The sequence below is a fragment of the Barbatula barbatula genome, assembly GCF_947034865.1.
Source record: "Barbatula barbatula genome assembly, chromosome: 14".
NCBI lineage: Eukaryota > Metazoa > Chordata > Actinopteri > Cypriniformes > Nemacheilidae > Barbatula > Barbatula barbatula.
The window spans coordinates 3,795,764-3,818,422 of record NC_136777.1 but is presented as its reverse complement, the minus strand read 5'-3'; the positions used below and the strand labels follow the sequence as shown (position 1 = coordinate 3,818,422).

General features: G+C 38.4%; 1 protein-coding gene across 1 annotated transcript; it reads right to left on the bottom strand.

Annotated features, from left to right (window-relative positions):
* Window positions 1-2,933: 2,933 nt before the first annotated feature.
* Window positions 2,934-21,979, bottom strand: crtac1b (cartilage acidic protein 1b; the record flags this gene model as incomplete). Its single annotated transcript, XM_079473420.1, has 14 exons — window positions 2,934-3,046; window positions 4,126-4,269; window positions 4,403-4,445; window positions 4,535-4,680; window positions 7,562-7,730; window positions 8,133-8,233; window positions 8,637-8,719; window positions 11,766-11,902; window positions 14,241-14,386; window positions 14,482-14,616; window positions 17,208-17,364; window positions 20,948-21,084; window positions 21,194-21,390; window positions 21,777-21,979. The coding sequence occupies 14 exons, from the start codon at window positions 21,977-21,979 to the stop codon at window positions 2,934-2,936; spliced, it is 1,911 nt and encodes a 636-aa protein (XP_079329546.1).
* Between the last annotated feature and the right edge of the window lie 680 nt (window positions 21,980-22,659).

Here is a 22,659-nt window from a genome sequence, read left to right as displayed (position 1 = left end):
GATACAGACCCAAAATGTTATTTACCTGGAGAAGTTTTTTGTGTTTGGTTTGAAGGTTTATGTGGGTCACTAAACTGAATAAATATGAAAAAAAATTTGGTTCATGCTTTTTTGTTTGTTTAGACTCGATGTGGAAAGTTTTGTGAGACAGAAAAATGAAGCTATAATTTTATAATGAAACAAAATGAAAACCAACACAGAAAAACGTCTTGACTTTATTTTACATATGGATCTGAAATTCCAATGAATTCGGCGGACAACTTTTCATAAAAAAAAACAGAACAGTTGAAATAAATGTCTCCATTCTCATCTTTTCTCTGAACGTGACGGATTTTGAAAGTGCACACAAATCCATCACTTACACATCACCTTTTCTTTCACAATTATCGGTTGCTTTTGCATGCTGGTCTGCAGCATGATGGTGTCTCCGTCCAGTTTAACCACATTTTATTAATCCAACCAATTTCAGAAGGTGGTTAACTGGTCAAACACAGATGCTCTTGTCTGCCTGGCCAAGTCTTCAAGCTGTCTTTCAGTACCCAAAACCTCTGTAAAACCAGACCAACTAAAGACAAGTCTTAAACTTATCTATCAGGGCAGTCTGGACCAATATGAAAAACCCATGCTGGTATTTTCATTACAAGGTGTCAAAGCAGAAAATATGACAACAGATCATTGCTTCACAACCCTTTTACATTACATGCATTTATTGAGATTCTGAATGTGCCTTTGGTCTCCTTACAACCACCACACCGAAGAACTGTAAGCTGTTCTGAACTTGTACTTTTGAAATGATAATTGTAAGTGACATCAGTCAACTCTTGTGAGACCGGATTTTCCTGAAGCGGTCGTCACATTTTGTCTGTGTTTTCTTGAGCCACAACATGGAAAATTATAACTTAAGCTTAATAAAGCAACGCAGATGCAATGCAGACATCATGAATCAGCTCAAAGGTTATCTAACATCATCACAAACCAGAGTGGATTCCTATCAAATGATAGTGATGTACAATGTTCACAAGCGCTCTGTTGAGATATGATGGAATTCATTGTCGAAAGAGAGATTTTAAGTCATAACATCTGTCTATCGCATCTCTCATCAGATGAGGTCATTCACTAACAGGTAACAGGTAGCTTGCATGTCATGTTAAATGTTTCATTCACAGACCCACATGTATGGCTCATTAGACTTTGGCAAATATTCTCTTATAATTTGAGATCTGCATTATCACCCAAACTGGTTTGGGATGTAAAACTCATAAAATATAATAAATATATAAATAAATCTAAGGAGAAAACCAAAACCATTTGTATTGAATACATATAACCTTAAAATTGGTCTTCTCTTCACACAAACTTGCTTCAAAAATATGTATCAAATATAATAATATAATGTTGAATGGACATTTTTAAATGTAGTGTAAATCCCATGTTAATTTGTCATGGTTATATTTTACTCCAAAATTAGAATTTTTAAAAATGATTTGTTTAATTAAATGAACTACAACTAAAGGCAACAATGAAAAATAAATGTAAAGTTTATTGGCAAACTGCAGTTGGGTTGTTTGATTAAAGGTCCAGTGTGTCATTTTTTGAAGGATCTATTGACACAAATGCAATATAATATACACAACTTTGTCTTCAGAGGTGTACAAAGACCTTACATAAAGAAGCGTTATGTTTTATTTACTTTGAGCTATTTCCCATACATATAGACATGAGGGTCCCCTTGCGTGGAATTCACCATCTTATTTCTACAGTAGCCCTAAATGGACAAACTTCTTCACAGAGCGCGTTTCCCAAATACGTTATCTCCTTTGGCAAAAAAGCGAAACCGTAACAACATATTAGCCCCGTGTCAGCCACCGAGTGCTCCAAAAGGGGGGGTGAGCAGTGGAGTGAGCCGTTGGTTGCAATTTGCAACGTCACCACTTGATGCCGCTACATTTCATACACTGGACCTTTAAGTAATAACTCAAAAACTAAAGCTAACTAAAACAATAAAAACATAATATAATAAAAACATGATTGAAATTAAATGCAATGTTTTAAAAACCAGGTTACTTGTTTTTGCAAATAAACGCGATTATTCTTTTGGCATTGTGGAAATAAGCATACAGTGATTGTCTTTAAAATAATGTCACATTTAAAGAAATCCAAAGGGTTACAAAATCTAAGTATTCTTTCAATATTTATGCTGGAGTAGTTATCGACAGGTTGTTGTTTTTATAGTCTTAACATAAAACAAATCCTTCACTGGTTCAACATTGTGCTATATGACAGTGAAATGCTGTGTGCGAACTCCCACTAGAATTTTGCCGTGTAAACAATCATCCATGCCAAAAACATGCACCGATCCTTTTTGCAGTCACGAGTATTGAGGGTCAAAACTGTGCTGTATGAATCTGTTGTGAACGTATTATTCTCGCTAAAGGAATGTAACCTTGCATGAAACAGATGGCCGGGCATATGCTCTCCTGAAAAACCAGCTAACACGCTGCTTCCTGGCAAGATGTGATACTAGAACCTGCGTTGAACCCGTGACCGCTTGTTTACGCGTCTGTGACACACTGAGAGAAGGCCTTTTATGAAGATCATACAAATTACAATCTCATCTCAAATCACAATTGACGAATATGATGAAAACCAGGGCTGCTTTGAATTTCATCAGAGGTTTCTTTCATTCTAGCTGTTTTTCCTAACAACAGAGATCTCTTCTGGCTCCCAGCAGGAAAGCTAAGCATCGAGTCTCTTGTTGATCATGGTTATAAATGAGATTTTGCAGAAACGACAGGAAAAGTGAAATGCTCATAGAAAGTTCAAATAACAACCGAAGTCTTCCAAAGCCCTCAGTGTGAGACAGATAGGATCTTGGAGAAACAGAGAACAATCAGGGTGACAGAGATGTCAGGAGCGGAGAGACTCCCGGCCGTTCATGCCCACAAGCATGCGATGAAGACGGGGAGTACAGTTAGTACAAGAGGACAGGAAGACCAGAGTTTGGAAGATGATGAAGATCTTTTTTCTCCAAAATAAGCCACCTGAGCTGCAAGAAGAAGAGACAGAAAAAGAGAAACCAGTCACTATTTTTAACCTGAAGTCTATATAATGTATGTGGATGAGAGAACAGGAAGAATTTGAGGAGCATTAAGAGAAACACTGAAGGCTAAAGAGGAGCGGTTGAAATTTTCCAGAGGTGGTTTGGATGTCTCATCACTTTCTGACTGAAAAGAAATTGCTTTTAAAGATCCGTTCACTATATTGGGCAGCTATGCATTAAAATATTCAGTTTCAACGTTGTCTGAGATGTTTCCCTTTAAATTAAACAGACAATAATGGATATAGAAGAATAACAAATGAAAGTGAGGGTGGAAAGCATAGATCAGATAATTTGATTTTGATAGCATTTAATAAAAAATCCATGAAATCTCAGACCATGTTTTAATTGTATTTCGATCATACTGTACATATTTCATACATACGTGCACATGAAAATAATAGTTGTTTTATATTAATTTCCATATATATTTTTGCATGCCTTGTGGTTTCCCCAGAAATCGGCAATTACATGTTCAAATAAAATTCATACAAATCAAAAAGTTATGTTTTGTCCCAAAAGTTATGTTCAGTGAGTCATTTTTTGAGGATCTATTGATAGATATGCGATATAATATACATAACTATGTCTGCGGAGTTGTATAAACTGTGTTTTTATTACCTTAGAACTGCTTTACAGAGCACATTTCATAAATATATTATTTACTGCGGCAAAGAGGCAAAAACGTGGCAACATCTTAGTTCGGTGTCAGCCACCGTAGTTCTTCAAGAGGGAGGGGTGGAGTGAGCCATTGTTTGCAATTCGCAACTTCACCCATAGATGCCGCTAAATTTCATACTTTATCTACTACTTTATCAAGTATTAAACATTAGTGGGGTCAATATAACCCCACACATTAAACCATTGCTAAATATTGCATCATAACATGAGAATAAAATCCAACTACATACAGCGGACCAAAGCAAAAAGACATTGAACAGACTGTAAAACATGAGCTTTTCTCAGGGACTTTTAACTGCCCCAAAGCATTGATCAACCTTAATCATACTCCTTTATTCCCAACTCACCTACACATGCTGTACCCTCATCATTAGGCTCGTATCCCTGGTTACACCTCTTGTTTGCACGGCACTTGAAGCTCCCGTAGGTGTTTGTGCAGACTGGTCGCTCGTGGGGACAGACGGATGGAAACTGTGTGCACTCGTCTCGATCTGGGGACGAGACATGGCTCTTGGGATTAAACTTGAGAAACACAGTCATGGGTGAGGGAAACTAAATGCGACGCAGTGACCAAACTTGTTGTTTGTTTGTGTACTTAAAAACGCATTTAACTGAATAGCGTACCTGTGCAACGGCCATTTTCATTGACTTCAAATCCTGGTCCACACTGCACGAAAGAAACCGCATCAAAATGACAACAACAATTACATCTTTCAAAGAAAAAGAACACAAGAGGAAGGCAGACAGGGTGTGTACCTCAATCTCAGCAGCCGGGGTCACTTCCTCCTCATGTTCAGGGTAATGGATCTCCATAACTTTGTTCATGTCGCCAGGTTCCAACGGCCTGGCCACGGATCGTCCATCTGGCCAGAACACCTCCATACTGGTGGCCACATCTTTTCCTGTCAGGGCAGCGAACATCGATCCTTTCAATACTTCACGAACAGTCTGCTTTCAGAACTTGCCCTGAGGCTTAAGAGACATAATGAATGATTTCTTTTCTTAACATACAGCTCGTCGCGGAAAAATACCCTTCTGGAGAGAAAGACCTCCCAAGAAGTTTCTCGGCAAAAGCCAGGTTGGAACAGGCTCGGGTTTGGCACGTTGAACGCAGACTCTAAAACAAATGCTCAAGAATGTGCCGGGTCTCGGCTGTGGGCAGTTCTGTGAGCATTGAGGCCTGAACGTTTCTCATTTGATAGAGGTCTCTCATGGCTGACGGTGTGTGGGGTTCACAGACTAGAGCGCTTTTGGCATAACGTCCACCGAGGCATTAAAACAACGAGGTTCTCATATTCCAGACTGATGAAATCTGTCTTTTGTACAGTGTTGTAATGAGGGGCTTTATAAATAGTGCGGTGGTCGGAAAACACTTTAAGAGGCTTTACGGCAACGTCCGCTTACTGAGACAATCAGATTGTAAGAGACGCAATTGGCTTTAGCACAAAGAACAGGACAGTAGTCGACATGGCAGTTAAAGGAGACTTTCTTGTGGTGATCTCCGTCCAAGGGAAACAAACGTGGTGGAGGAGACAGGCAGAGCTTCAAAGGAAGAGAAAGGAGGAGGGACGGGTGGGCCGCTAGTCTTTCCTTCCATTATAACCTTTAGTCAAGCAGGAGAGAAGCTTTGACCACCTTCCCAGTTCTTAATTAAAGCGACATTTCTAAGGTAAACAGATCTATGGGGCTCCTGGCACGGTCCGGGCTGGCTCAGGTGCCTCCTTAGACAAAAAGGATGACATTTCACCAGCGCTTACTGAAAGAGACGGTTTTACAGAGCATCTGCACGCACCTGCAGATTCTGAGTTTGTGGGGGTAGGTGAATTGAATCTCTATTGTTCTCAAACATGTCACCTCTAAATGTTTAAAAGACGTTAAGAGGTTTCTATGTGTTGAAAAGAGATCTTTGCAATGTCTCAAAATCCCAAACCTGAATTTCAAATCCCATTAAAGGTAGAATGCATCATTCTGTTCAGATTTTTTCTTAATGCTGGTTGAAAATAACTTCACATCCTGATAGGGATCAAAAAATATAGTGGTCAAATATTTTTTTGTATTTATATGTCGTCTGTGAAAGGCGTAGGACCAAAAAACCCTCGACCAATAAAAACATTATGGCCTAACGTTTGGACGATAGCAATTGGTTGAGACATATCCATCCAACTTAATTTGCATCCCACTGTGCACTCACGTCCGCTGTTTTAATATAGAGAGCATGGCGGAGAAGCAGCAAAAACCTGACTTGCTGGAGGAACCCTCAAATAGTAAATATGTAAAATGAAAGATATTATTTGAAAAAGCAATGATGAAAACACGTCTGGACCATGAAAGAGGTAAAACTCGAATTAACATCAGTGTAGCTTTTACGTGATGGAGACAGCTCCTGGAGCAAAAGGGTATGAACGACGATACCATGGATGTTCTGTTTCTTTTTGACAGCTATGTACATGCTTCGATAAGAAAGTATTGGTGTTTTGAAGGAGGCGTGGCTTTGGACAAAATGACAATTATTTCATCTTTGACCCAGCCTAATGTCATTCCTGTATGACTGTCTTTCTTCTGCACAACAAAAAAGAAGATACTTTGAAGAATGTTAAAAAATATTGGCCCCCATTGACTTCCATGGTATGGACACGTTTCTCAAAATATATTCTTTTTGTTCCATGGAAGAAAGAGTCATATACAGGTTTTGAACAAAATTATGGTAAATAGATGATGAAAAAATCTGTGTTTTAAGACTTTGTGTATACATTTTACCATATAATAAATAAATGTTACAACTCTACAAATATTAAATTAAATTTGATTTAAAAGTTCACAAATTTGACATCAATTTACAAACATTCCAACAGAAACATCCTTGAAAAGCAGTGAACAAAAACACATATTTCCAATCCCCCCGGCTAATCCAATGACCACTGATGGCTATCGCTTTGTTTTCACAGCACATTCAGAACTATCAGAGCTTCCAGCTGGCAGCACGTTCCCGCCTCAAATCTGTCCGATAGCTCCCAGATGAAGCCGTGTGCCGCCAAGCATCTGTAAGACGGCCGAGCTTCAGGGTAAGGTCCCGGTCCACTGCCACCGGCCGGCGCACCTGCAGGCATCTCTCTGGACCTCCAGTCTATGAGGATATTCAGAAACCGGCTTCCACACGGAGGATAATGTTACTGCTGAATAACCTTATGAGACCCAAGCCCCCCCACAGGCGAACATGACCTGGAGTTACATCATAATTGTTTCACTGTAATGAATCAGCAGAGCGAAAGCTTGTTTTCCCGCTGCTCAGTGACCCCGAACATTTCCGAGACTGATTCTGCACAGTGGATGCACTTATGAAATGGATATTTTACAGGTCTGCATAATTTCACGGCTATGCCTTTCAGCTAAAAAAAGGAAATTTTGTTATTTACCACCCTTCATCTTACAACAAGCCCATGACTTACTTTCCTCCATGGAATACAACATTTTTTTAATTATCTATTAAAAAAATCAACAAAACTGATCTGAATGATGCATGAATCAGACGGTTTCAGGAGTTTGTTCAGACCAAGCTATCTTGCAATTTCAGAAGACTTCATTTCATCACTTGTTTATTCACTTTCATGATATAAAAAAGAATGGCTTGGATATTCTTTAAAAACGTTGGTAAATGAAAGTAATACAGGCTCGATTAACACAAAGGTGAGAAAAAAGACAGAATGTAGACAAAGATAAGGAAAAAAAAGAACTGTTCTTTTCACAATAAACCTTACCAGAGCTTTTGGAAAAAAGAAATCATACCTAGTCCAAAGTGAGCAACCGGCTCCATTTCACACAAGTACCCGGACCCTCCATCTATGATGCGTGTGTGGGGGCCGTTTCTTTTGGTATAAACAATCACTTTGGCACCACGAGCAAAAGCCCCGAACTGTGTACGTGGAATCACACGGAGCCATTTGTTAGATGAGCCCTGCAATGAGATATCAAATATTATTAAACATTATTAACATTTTTAAGAATTTCTTATATTAAGATATTGACACACTTATTTCTCCTTATTTTATACTTCAGTTTACAACAACCCTGTTTTTAACAGATAAATAAATCTGATTTCTTTCTATTGTGATTTATTGTGTACATTATTGCATACTAGAAATACAAAGCATTACACTATATTGTATATCATAACGTGTATGGTTGTGCATGCTACAAACTCAAAACAATCAACCTATTAAGGGTTTTCTTTTTGTTGCAAAATTGTAGCACAATGTAGAAGACAAAGATACAATGAAACAATATGGAATGACAGATGAGCAACTAAAAACACTGCGTCTCGTAAAGTGACAGAGAGCGCTATAAACCACGGCCTCACCTGTGTGACTCTGTACACAGAGATGGGCTGAGCTGCACTCTCTCCATGCGTCACCAATAAATCCAGCTGTCCGTCTCCATCAAAATCAGTCACAGCCGCTCCTGTAATAGATACTCCTGCTCACACAGGAACTTCATCACAGCTGTTGATACTGTTATTAAATGAGTTTAATAGCGGTAACACACTAGCATGGTTTTATAATGCCATCTAGTGGTAGAGACAGGAGAAACAGAGAACAATGTTTGGAGTTGTCCTGAACCAGTATTTCCAATGCCAATCGAGCATCTATTAAATCAACATTTTTGACTTAGACAGATGCCAGATGTAGGGCCCAATGAAATGTATTTCCTGGAATACAGCTCAATTAAAAATGTCTTTCAGAACTAACTCATCAATCTTTTAATATCAGAAAGAAAGCTTTCTAAAATCTACCATTTCCAAGATTCATGGATTAGATTCACAAATTAAACAGCCTTCAGATTTTCACCCCGAATCCATTCATACCAGTTCCTCGTCCCTCCGGTTCTGCAGCCTCCCCCACGTTCAGCTCCTCGATCTGTGGATCTCCGTGTTCTCTTCGTGAAATTCTGCCACGGTTAAGATAAATAACTTATTTTGGCGCAACACAGAGGAACATTCACAGACAGACGAAGCAAGTTATACAACAAGTCTCAAAATGAGATATTAATTTACATGAAACTACAATATTAATCCAGTGAAAACATTCTGTCTTGTTGTATTTGGATGACTAATAATCCTAACAGAGAGGTTTCTATGGTTATTCTATACAAGGGGCTTTGCTTTCTGAGAACCAAGGTCTTGATTGCCTGAGTGTGGGATTAGAAACAAAAATATTCTCTGTTTAATGCCACATTGAGTCTTTCCTAGGAAATGAGTGAGCATTGGGTGGGATATAAAGGGAATTTCCCATCAGGTAGACTTGTGGTCTTTCCATTGGACACTTGGCTTGTGCTGCCAGGGCTTCCAAACAAATCCCCAAAACGGAGAGAGAATTTCAATAATTATTTCCTGCCTTACAATGCAAACGTTAAAGATTTATCTGTTACATAATCGTAAACTGGGTTTCATTCCCAAATAACTGCGTATAAGTGGTCGTATGCAGCAAATTCCCTTGGATTCTCAATAGGTACAGTATATGCGCAGATGCACATGTTTCTTACCCTCGTTTAAATGTTGATGAATCCGCCGGGGCAATCCTGGTTCAAATATCAAAGACAAATCTTAAAATAAAGAAGCTAAAGGTATAAAGACATTTCTTTCTAGCAAATGTTGCAACATTAATATTGTCTTCATATTAAACATTAGTTTATTTTGTCATTGTCAACTCACAGATCTTTAAGGAATTTATTAAAGTAATAAGAAGACTGTTAACGGTTTACTAGTGTTTAGTACTTTCGTTTCCTAAACAGAGGGAAATAGTGCGAGAGCGCAATAAAAAAAGCGCAGATGGGAGTGGAAATTTCTGCGGGTGATTCACTTACAAGGCGTGCGTTAAAAAACACAGGCGCAATATCTCATTGCCATAATGACCAACGTAATCTACTTTGAGGAGCGAAGTGTTTAAGACATTTTTTGGGCGTTAAATAAAGCAGCAAGTACTAGTAGAATGACCAGTGCAACCTTAGGAAATCACATTGCGTGATTGATTTAAATACTCTCCTACCATAAAGATTGCAGTCGCAAAAACTTTGCTAATAGTTTTAGTATAATATCCCATCTGATGCAGTTTATCAGAATGTAAAAGCCTGACTCGCTGCTGCTCAGGCGTAGCAGAAATCAAAGAATATCATCAAGGTGACCAAAGGTACAAGGAACTGAGTCTTCGATAAAACATGATCATTTGTGTGGCAGATTTTTATAACACAGTAGCTATTTCCGGGACAATCGTTGTCAAATAATTTTTCCAAACTACCGTATATACATTATATGGCCAAAGCATTGGGATGCCCCTTCTTATGAACAGGTCTGTGTCACTTTAGTCATTTCCGTGAGAACAAATCTTTGTTAAAGCGTATATTCTAGAGAATTGTGTGCTTCTGATTTTACAGCGACGGTTTGTGCAGGACCCTCTTCTTTTCCAACATCACAATATCCTTGTGCACAAAGCAAGATTGAAAAATTATAAAAATGTTACTGGTCTGCATAAAGCCCAGACCTGAACCCACCTGAACAACTTTAAGCCAAACCCTCATCACTCAAACCCATCAATAACTTGTTCACGAGGACACAGTCTTTTCAGAACAGAATCAATTGTAAAACTGTTGCGACAAAGATGAACACAAAATTCTTTAAAGCGGATGTAACACACGCAGTTTCTGCCAATGTTATATTAATCTTGTTGTACCTGTAGAGTAGTACTGCACACTTTGTGTCTTCAAAGAGTCGTTTGATCACATGAATAAAACACAGACCCAGCTGAACGATTATTTCTGACAACAGGCGAGCCCCTGGAGACGTGCTGAACTAAATCACGAGCACACAATACATCATCGTGTTATCCCTGCATAACTGTTGATTCACTATAAGTTCGTGTGGTCTAACTTATGCACGTACGCACCGATTGCCAACAAAACACAGATATTTCACTTACCGCGTGAGCTTCTTTCAGCACTGGGACCGATCCATCTATCAAGCGATCTGCAAATCCAGCGTTATATCCACCATTTATATAACATTCCTCACTGAAACGCAGTGAACAAACAAACACAGCTGATCTTCGCGAACTAAGGAGCACATTGATGGGAGTGCTCTTTCTACCACTCTTCATGGTTGACGCGTGGCCGTGCTTTTTCGTGAGGATCGTCCAATAAGGGACTTAGAAAAGTTGTAACAAAACCGAATTTCATGTTCAGAAAATACTTTCAGAAACCTATGGGAACGCTGGGGAAGCGTATCGAGCGCAGAAAAACTACATCACACGTCCAACTCGTTTTTTGATAAATTGACCATGTTAAGCATGAGAAGCCAGCACATGTAATATTGTAAAGAAGTCAGAATGCATGAAAAACTGTGGCACCTGACCTTTAATATGGTATTGTATGATGTAGCATTAATATTTGCTTTGATTAGAATTACTGGAATAATTTTATTAGATTATTAGACTATTGGCATCCCAATACTTTTGTCCATATATTGTAAAATCTTCTATACCTCAATCATAAAAATGTGATCATTTACTCACCCTCATGTTTCTGACTGTCTTTCTTTTGGCCCGATTCACATTTCGGGTGTTTTGCGTGCACATATTCATTATTTTAAATATAGATGTGCGGCAGGCGTGCGTGAAAAGGGGGGCGACGCACACTTGCACGAGATGGAAATAGTTAAACTTTTCGGAGTGCCGCCCGCACACTGCAGGTCGGTTTCCACTCGGTTTTAAGACGTGAAATGTGAATCGGGCCTTTGTGTATAACAAAAGGAGAAAATCTGTTATTTTCTATATAATGTGGGTGAATAAAGACTAACTAACCAATAAATACCTTACATTACACAAACTGTAACATTCTATCTACTATAGTGTCAAAGAAAGAAAGTCTGGAACAACTTGATGGTAAATAAATGATGACGGAACTTACATTTTTGGTGAAGTATAACTTGTATCTTGTAATATACCTGAAGAGTCTGTTGGCTGACGGTCCTCTGTAAGCAATGTTATTGAAAAAGACCTCCAGTTCATTGTCATTGTCGAAGTCGGCTGCGATGACTGTACGAACAGGAGATGGCATGGAAAACTTCTGTGAGGCGATGTCCTGATACAAAGAAATAAGGATATCGGTATATCAGATGGGCATGGTGGCACATGGACCAAGCTTTATCTACAAGGCTGAGCCAGAAGTACACACTTCAGCCTTGAGACACATAATATTGCTCAGAATTAGTTTTCACATACTGTACAGTAGCAAGACTTAATGTTCTCACCCTTTTCACAATGAATTGACAAAAATATTTGTCCTAAAATTCTTGAGAAGAAATAAATAGTGTCTTACGCAGGACACAAAAGAAGATATTTTGAAGAAAGTCGCTAAGCGAACAGCACCGGCCCCCATTAACTATTGTATGGACAAAAAACCATCGCAAGTACATGGGCGCCATTTACCAACATTTTTCTAAATATCTTCTTTATTGATCTGCAGAAAAGGGAAAGCAATACAGGTTTGAAAAGAAAAGAGTGTGAAAAATGGAGGCAGAATTTAGATTTTTGGGTGAAATATCACTTTAAAGGAAAGTCCCGCCCCCCACAATTTTTTTTCATTTACTCACAGCATGTCATTTTCAACCTGTATGTCTGTCACTCTTCCGCAGAACACAAAAGTACCTTTTGAAGGATGCTGGTTACTAAAAAACTTTGACTTCCATTGTATGGACACAAAACCAATGACGCATTCTAATTGATCTTCTTTTGTGTGTCACAGAAGGTAATACAGATTTTGATCAAGCTAAGGGTGATTATTCATTTTTGTGTTAACTATCCGTTTAAAAGGAGACAATTGTTGACATACAATATACGTGTATATCGTCGAATGCACTGTGAGTTACTTAAATAAAATGCATGAATGTAATGAAAAAGATACCTGACCAGGAGGTAAAACAACGCCTACAACTATAAGCTGAGAAAAGTAACCACCATCTCCACACTTCAGTAGCGCAGCGTTGAGTCATGGAAGAGTTATTGAGCATGCCTGCAATTTCTCAAGTATTAAGCCCAATTTTAATTATAGGGCTCATAAAGCCAGCAAGAAAAAAGCCCATGAAGTGACCTACAGCTGTCTGGTTGAAGGAGAGGTGATGGCCATCCTGGAGAGAACCCAGGAGTGACAGTGAGTCAATACTGATCATCTAACAACCCACAACGCATGAACATATTATAACTAGCATGAACAGACAGACTGATGGATACAGAATATAACATATATAAAAACGCAGCATCTTAATCCTGCTGAGAAAATAACCCCACCCTGCATTTCACCTGTGGAGATCCATCTGTAATCGCTCCCACGAGACATTAACCCACCAACTGACCCCCATAAAACAGCTTCCTCCTGACATTTATCTCACTGCTAAGGGAGCCAATCACTGCTCTTTAAACAGAGATCAAACTGAAGTCAGAGACGATTTACACACGCGCCGCTGCTCCATCCATAACACTAGTCAAATACACAGACACCCGTTGAAGTCGATCCAATTAACTGACACAGTCCCAAAGCTTCACGTCTAACTGGAATATAAACAGACAAAAGTATGTGTTCATCCATTTTTTTGTATCTGTATGTTTTTTTATTAATATTCAAGAAAACGCTTGCTAATGAATCCTTCTAAAATGATCCATCCATTATCTTTAACACAAATCCCACGTACAATGCTTAACGTGATAGTTCTCCCAAAAAAATGTATTCTGTCATCTTTTACTCTCTTGTCATTTCAAACATGTATGACATACTTTCATCTGCAAAACACAAAATATATTTAGTAGAGCAAGTACGTTGGTTTTGTGTCCATACAATTGAAAGGGTACCGGCATTGTTCGTTTACCAATTCTTCAAAAGAGGTGCGAGTAAATGATAACAGAATCTGAATTTGTTATTTGCTTACTAACTGACAAAACATTTATTCGTTTTAGAAAATTTAAGAGATTCCTAAAATATTCAGTTTTCTCTTTGTTATGTTAAAAGATATAATAAAAATGCATCACATTGAGATTTGATTCAGCAAAGATACAGTATCAGTAGAGATCGCGACGACAAGAGATGTTCCTAACTCTTAATGTCTTTAAATACAATCTTCCGAATGCTCTACCAGCTTAAACAAGGTCCGGGTCACTTTACAAACAATAAAACTCTGATTAGAGAATAATTGAACACTCTCATCAGACAGCATAAGATATTATTTCATCTCCTGTATCTTCTTGTTAGGAGGATTTAATGATAAAGCTCAAGACAAAGGGAGCATGACTTTCTCTATGGAGATTATATGTCATTGCAGAGATTAAAAGGGAAACCCAACATTAAGTACATTCACATCTAATCAAAATTGAGGACTGTGATTATAGCAAATGGAAATCACTAGAAATCATGATTTCACAAACTGCACCTTGAACCTTTGCTTGCGATGGTTGCCGAGCTGCAGGAACAGGCGATGCGGCCCATTCCAGTTTCCGTAGACGATATCCATCTTCCCATCCCGGTTGAAATCTGCTAACGCCACCCCACGGCCATGTTGCATCGGGTCGTCTACTCCTGCGAGTGCCAAAAAAAGAGATAAAACCGTCCCTCGCTTCCTATGCGTGGCCTATAAAACAAAATCATCAAGAAACAAAGAATCAACAGCTCACCAGCCTGTGCCGCCACATCGGTAAAAGTACCATCTCCGTTGTTGCGGAACAAGAAGTTGGGGCCATACTCGTTGTCGCAGAATATATCAGGCAGGTACTGACTGACGATGGGACCCACCACGACCCCCCGTCCCCCTGAAACACAAGACAGGGAAGGCCATCATCGTCGAAGCCACAGCAGAAATCATTAGCGGCTTTCCAGCTCATTTCCTCGATACAGGCTCTGGCTGATTGTGCTGACACAGACTCTGGCTCCTCGGAAACACATTACGGGGAGTGTGGACGTATGCATTTAACCTGTTTTCCTCCAACACATCTTATGCGCCATCACTGTTCTCACTGCTGTAATTCGGCTCTGACCTCTAACTAAATTACAGCAACACAATCAGGCATACCTTATGCAAAGTATGAGCCCGATTTCATTTTGTTCATTGGGCGATTATAGCTTATAGTCAACATAGAGCTCTGAGGAAATTTAAGAGACCCCACATTTGAGTTTAAACAGCATTTCGATATATATATATATATATTGGCCATTTGAGTGTTTTTTTTATTTAATAAAAGCAATAAAAAGGGGTAACATTAAGTCACCCAACAGCAGTGTGACTGACAACATAAGTAACATGAAAACTATACATTTACATACATACATATAGGCATTTGGCAGACGCTTTTATTCAAAGCGACTTACATAGCATTATCCTATACATTTTACATAGGTGTCTGCAATCCCCAGGGATCCAACCCACAACCTTGCGTTGTTAACGCAATGCTCTTACCACTGAGCTACATGAAAATTTATTATGATTTTATATGATATGATTTATATTATATGATAGTTTATCATATAAAAATAATTGTTAAACTTAAATACATATAGAAATATTACTTAGAGTGAATATGAACTTATTTTCTTTGTAGTATTTGAGAAGCATTAAAAATATAAATATAGAGCATCTTTTCTGTTTTTCCGGTTTTCATTTTCTGCAAATAAATGCAAATGGCAACTATATTTTAATTTGAAATGTGGTAAATTAACATGTTACCTAAACACATACCTATACACACGTAGTAACTTTTAAAATCAGAAAACTGTCTCCGAAATGGTCTCTTACATTTTCCAGCAGCTGTATATTTTTTATGCTTCTCAAATGCATGTAAAATGAAAATGAATTTGTTTTCTTCATGTTCTTCAAGACCTCAAAACATTTTTTTTATATTTTTATAAGTTTGTGAACAGTTTTTATTTACTACAAATAAATCCCAATAAAAACTAATTTTTATGTTGAATAGAAATGTTGGGAGTAGTTAATGAAATGAAACAAAACATTTAAACATACCCATAAATAATAAATTCAGAAAACTAATATTATTCCTAGGGTGGTCTCTTACTTTTTGCCAAGGCTGTATTTTTACGCTTTTCCATTTTTGACAAACTCTAGTAACAAACAATATTTTTACATTTTAAAAGGTAAATTAAGGGTAGTTAAAGTATTTGTTCACCCAAAAAATGAAACTTCTCTCTCAGTTTACAAAACCCTATGCCAACCCAGATGTAGGCTACATGGCATCCTTCCTTTAGCTACACAACAAATAAATATGTCATTTAATCTTATATGTGACTCGTCACGTTTATGATCATTAATGAGCACCTTCATCAATCACTGAAGTAATCCAGATGGGTTAATATGTCTTCTGAAGGAAAACAATATTTTGAGTTTATTTAGCAAAACCAAAAGAAAATAAGTGCTGAATTCAAATATGGCATCACAAAGATAACTTGAATTCTCAGTGTTTCTTGTCTGTCTTGAGGCGAAATATTATATGACAACTAGAAAAGAAATCATCAGGGATGGCATAAGGGTGAGCACATTATCCAAATGTATTTCATATTTGGGTGAACCATTCCTTTAATAATTATCCTTGGTTAGACTACAGATAAAAAGGCATGGTGGCTACAGTTAAACCATGGTCATCAAATCAACAAAAACCTTGGTTCCTACACTTTTACTATGGTTGGTTAATTTTAGTTAAATTGTTTAAATCCCAAGAATAAGCAATACATCAACAAATGCAGTAATGCATAAAAACCCTAGAAAAAGTATTTTCACAAACAAAAGTTAACACAGAAACCCTCCCGCCTGACCGCTGGGTATCACCATCCTGTACGCTAGGTATCTTCTGCCTCATTCCCCTCACAGCCATCCCTCTGAATGGAGGTCCACAGGCCTGCTCCCCCCACAGTTATTAATGGTACGGCTGCTTCATTGAGTTAGTCAGAGCTGAAATACGACTCACTTGTCCTTGCGCCTTCACATGACTTTCAGTGCCGTAAACAGCTGAGTGCACCAAAACCTCCATCTCTTTATTCAGGGCTGCCTTCCAGGCCTCTGAACTCTCTATTACCGGCTGCTTTAGCTGATAAACACTGTCTATAACTCAGTGATTCAAAGCTGATATGAGCACTGAGGTTTACTGTAAATCAGGCCCAAGGCAAAAAACCTCTGACCCTACAGCTCACGGCAGTTAAAGTCTGGGGTAATATATTCACTGCATCGGCGTATGCTTCGACCCGTTTCACACGTACTGTATCTGCGGCATACGAGTATTTTACGACAGCATTATTGTCAAATAAACCGCTTCAGGGTGATACAAGACAATTTAAAGCAAATTCTCTTTTTAAAGCATAAAACAGGCCTCACACCTTCACAAACATGCTCACAAACCTGTGAACTTGTTCACACCGGATTGTTCGGCAACGTTTGACAGCGCAATGATTCCTCTGGACGGGTCGCTGGAACTTTCATCCATTTCGATCAGAGCGTGCGGACCGACAGTCCCACTGGCGTAATTGGCGATGTAGATAGAATAACGTCCCGTTCCCTAAACGAAAAAAAGGTCATATTTGCAATAACACGTCATACCATGGCTGTTATGACCGAGATATTCTAAAAGTTGGCCGAACAGTATGCCACATAATGCATGCACAGTGCACACACAGACGCAATATACTGTACACACGACCACACGTATCATACACGCACGCATAAACTCACACACGCATATTTCAGCCGCCTCCCCTTGGATATTAATTTCACACCCCATTATCAGAAAGATTCCCTGTGGATATGAAGTCAGTGAGGTAGCCAAGCAAATGAACTTACGCACACAGTTTCAATAAAGACACCCACCATCCAACAGCATGGAAGTGGCGAAAGAAATATATATATACATAAGTATATAAATATCAGCAGCTCATGACCAGAATCCTAATGAAGCACAACAATGAAAATGTCAAACGCTCTCTGGTTTCTACACAACCACCACTTCAGGTCAGAAAACACAGATTAAAGAATAATGCGGTTAGCCGCTACAGACTCTAGAAGCAGTTTAGGTTTTAATGTCATGTTTTTAATGGTTTTCATGCTCTGTTTGTTGACATAAAAATGTGATTTACAGAGGTTTGGGGTAACATCATCCTGTTTCAACCATTTAGTGGAATGTAACTGGTTTAAAAAAAAAATCTGTGGTGGTCAAAAAGACTCTTGCTGCATCCTAATTTACCACTTTACAAAGAGTGCATTGTTTACCCAAAAATGAAATTTCTGTCATCATTTCCTCACCTTTAGACATTTCAAACCTGTTTGACCTTCTTTCTTACAAAGAACACAAAAAAATACATTTTGAAGAATGTCAAAGTGTAATGTTAAGTGGCACCCATTTACTTGCATTGGTTTTGTGTCCATACAATAGAAGTGAATGGGTGTCAGCACTGTTCAGTTACCAAGTTTTGTCAAAATATCTTCATTTGTGTTCTGTGGATGAAAGAAAGTCAGACAGCTTTGAAATGACAAGAGGGTGAGAAAACGATGACAGAGTTTTCATTTTTGTAGCAAAAGAGTATGCAAATACTGGGACATATCCCACTCATCAAAATATAATGTTGTCTTGCATTTCCGCTTTTCTTCATTTGTTACTTCTTATGTTTACCTCATTTATTAATTAAGTATAGCGTCACTAAACTCTTCCCTATCGCAATGAGTTGTGGGTTATGTCGAATTTGACTATTACTATAAAGACTATCACATCACTTCCTTAAATGTGATCAAACCTCTTAACGGTAAATGGAAAATAGCATAAAACGCTTTAGAAACGGCATTTACTGTGCAGATAATAAATAAGAGCATTTTTTTATAAAAGCAAAACTTAAATGTAAAATTCATTATAACCATTCAAATCTATTGTCAATGAGTAGAGCTCTGTAATCATGGCACTTTCCAGTAAAAAATGATCCAGTACACATACATGGACCTACTGGAGTAACCTCAGGTCTCGATGTTCAAGGACATGGTAATATCTGTATCTACCCTTGTGTGCTTTAAACCACAACCATTCAGGTCCCATCTCAGAGCTGTAAAAACTCAATTGAGCATCCCTGAAATGCATGTTTTACACCACTCAACTGGCTCAATATTTATGGGCACCCTCGATTTCAGTACTATTAAACTGTTTACATACAAAAAGCTAACAAAGCGAACGCTAAAACTTTGTCCTAATGTACGTTAATACCATTGGAAGGAAAAACAGAAGTGGCAATAAAGCATAGATAATGACCAGCTCCTGCAGATAGCTAGATGTGAGGATCAATCTGTCTTCTTTAAGAAACGAGCCCATGTGTCTTCCTGTCCATTTGAAGTGACAAATGATGGTGCCTCACTCTCAAGGAGAGACAAACTATACAATGCATTTGTATATTAAAGTCGAAAGGGATGAATTGAAGAGTGATTAAAAAATGTAGCAAACAGAACATTTTAGTCAAGACTTGGTGAAGCTGGTTGACCTTGGACATCTGGTGAGAACAGTATACTTTGCTGTTTCAATAGCATTAGTGCAACTTAATGTTTGTCATGTGACACATCTGTGACCTTGTAAGACTAGCTAATAATAAATATAAATGATTACAGAGCAAACTCAACAATCTGCACCTGGAACAAATTCCTGCAGCTAACTTCACATCGACATCCAATTAAAGGGCAATTTTTTGTTCCAACTTTAATTCCATGAAGACCGAACACATTTTGTTTTGTTTCTTTCCAAACCTATTATCAGCCAGATCCTAAATCATTTAAATCATAAAATCATTTATGAAGTACTTTTAGGGAGCACCATCCCGCTACCATCAGCCCGGTCAAATGACTGCAGATGAAAAAATCCATTTCAATCCCTCGCCGGCTCTTCCCCAGGACTACCGAGCATCCTTCACTGTTGACTGCTCCACACAACAGCGCGCAGTCCAGAAGTAATTGCAGAAATATGCTGTTCAGCTTATTGTGTTTTGGACTAAATACAAATCATTGACATGTCTGGCCATCCATCATGCCGTCCGGGATTAAGTAGCGGTGAAGCGCGGTCGGACAGTGATAGCACCGATAACCTATGTGCGGAGAGACAAATTAAAGCTCTGTGCTTTCCTTCCAATACGTCTCCTTACGAAAAACAAATGAGGCCTTGCGTTTTCTAATTATCGCAGCGCGCGATTCGCTGTCAGGGACAAATAATGCAGAACGCTGGAAATGAACAATCATATTGGCTGACTGAACAGGGCAGGACTCCACAGTGCTGACAAACAATAACCGATGACCACAGAGGATTCGGAGGCCAAAAGAGAAAAACCATCAGACGGTAACAAGATGTAAAAAGTCCCAGAACACCCTCATGAACTCACTTTTCATCAGCTGTAAGAATTGCTGTTGTTCTCTGGTTCAGTCGATGACTGATTTACAACATTTGGCTCCAAATAACTATTCACATTTTCTGAAAAGAGGCTCATTTATAAACTTAGAAGATATTCCAAATACCACCAGGTTAGGTTTAGAATAAATCAACTTAAATCTGTTTTGTGGCTTTTAGGCAAAGACAGTTTCTATTAGTGTAGCTACAGAACCAAAATAAAAAAGAAACAGAACAGAGATACAGATAAATGATCTTGCACCACACAGTTTTTCACAGTTAAAGCGGTAGTTTTTCTTTCTTCTAAAGGACACAAAAGAAGACATTTGGAAGAACTGGTAATCAAATGTCATTGTATAGACACAAAACCAGTGAGAAATTTCTCAAAATATCTTATTTTGTGTTCCACAGAAGAAAGAGTCATATAAAGGCATTGAACGACATGCAGGTGAATAAATATAATCCATAACTTTTTTAGTTAAAAGTGAACACCAAACAGCAATAAGTTATTGAGCTTTATAACCATGTACTTTACCCCGACTCACAGCTGTAAGCTTATTTCGATTTACCATTTGAGGTTTTGGGTACAGTTTGGTAAGAAACATCAGTTTGACTTCTGGTGAGCTCACAAAAACATAAGCACACAATGCAACACGCTATTTTGCCTTTCAAACAGAGATGGCGCTAGTGAGGCAAAGGTGACATATTTCATCTTAAAGTAGGCACGAGTCGTTACCTTTCTGTCCACACACGCCACTGATCGTCCAGACACACGGTTGGCAACATCTCTGTGTTCATTTATCTCATCGTTCAGGAGATCCTCAAACCGGCCGTTGCGAAACTTGAAAAGCTTATCAGTGTATGTGGCTCTCCCTGCATGAAGAACAAAGAGATCACATAAAAGAAAGAAAGTAAATGAAACAGAACTAATGTCCATTTACTTTATTTAATTAAGAACCTCTCCCAGGGAACGGTTTCATACCCGAAAAGGCATTATTAGTGTTGAGGACGTAAATTTCCTCCCTTCCATCACCATCTATGTCACATGCCGTCACCCCGATAGCGTTGCCCTGTCGATCTCGGAGCGCGTAGTATGGAGAACTGCGGTTGTCAACTGCAATGTTAAAAAGCCTCTTCTTAACCTTGTCGTATTTCAGCACCAGGTTTGGCCCATTGTAGCTACAGAGAAAAAAGTAGAGCGTGCATAACAGTTGGCACAAGCATGTAAAAATGTGACGTCAATTCAAGTCGAATCACAATAAGGCCACAACTACATGTGCAAAACCCAAACATTCATATGTAGGTAAAGGTATCGTCATAACTCAATTGGTTTTCCTGGACTGAATAATGTTTTTTCTTGAAGCTTTCACTTTCAAGTCGCAAACTGAGTTATGTGTATTTTCTTGCCAACTATTTTTTTTCTGTCAATTTAGCAAAAATGTACCTTGTCAAACAACACAAAAGCAGCATTTGAAATCCCCTTAGAAATATATTTTTTTACTTTATTCTGCTAAAAACAAGGACATGATTTGCAATCCAAAATGACAGGTGAACATAACACTCACCCAGAGACAAACATCTCCAGATCACTGTCTCCATCCACATCAGTCACAGCCACGCCATAGTTCAGCTGTGTGGGGTTGTGCTCGTAGTCGGGTGGGAAAATACTCTGAGTTACGGAGGCAAACATGGGTTCGGAGCGCTGACCCCAGGACAGTCCAAAACGAGCCGACACACCCACAGCGAGCAGTAATATCCATGTTGACATTCTGTCATCTGTGGATCAAGGGATTTCTTTTTGAAACCGATGGAAATGTATTAGATTAAAATGCTAAAGATATGCTCATTTTAATAATCTAGCAACAGTACAAAAAAATATAATGTTGATTTTTATGGTCGAACGCTACATTTTACAATTCCTGTAAACTACATACATATACACATTAGGTACTTTTATTTTATATATTTATCAGTGTGTGTTTTATAGCGATCAAATCCATCACTGCCAAAAATACTTACTACAAGATTTATGAAGTCACTACAAGATTTCTTACGTCAATGCAATAACTCTTGCTAGGAATGGTGATACAGGTGAATAACAGCATACAGGTTTACAAGGGCGAGAATTTTGTGTGAACTGTCCTTTAAGTTGTCATAAAGGGATATTTCTCCCAAAAATCATTAACTCATCTTCGAGTTGTCTGTATTAATGTCTTTGTTCTGATGAACACAGAGAAAGATATTTGGAGGAATGCTTGTAACCAAACAGTTCTTGGCCACCATTTACTAACGTAGGAAAAATTACTTTATAACTTTTCGTTCTGTTGAACACAAAAGAAGACATTTCGAAGAATTTAGGAAAGCAAACAGTTCTGGGTGACTTTTGACTACCATTGTAATTATTACTATGGTAGTCAATGGTGAATAAGAATGGTTTGGTCACAAGCA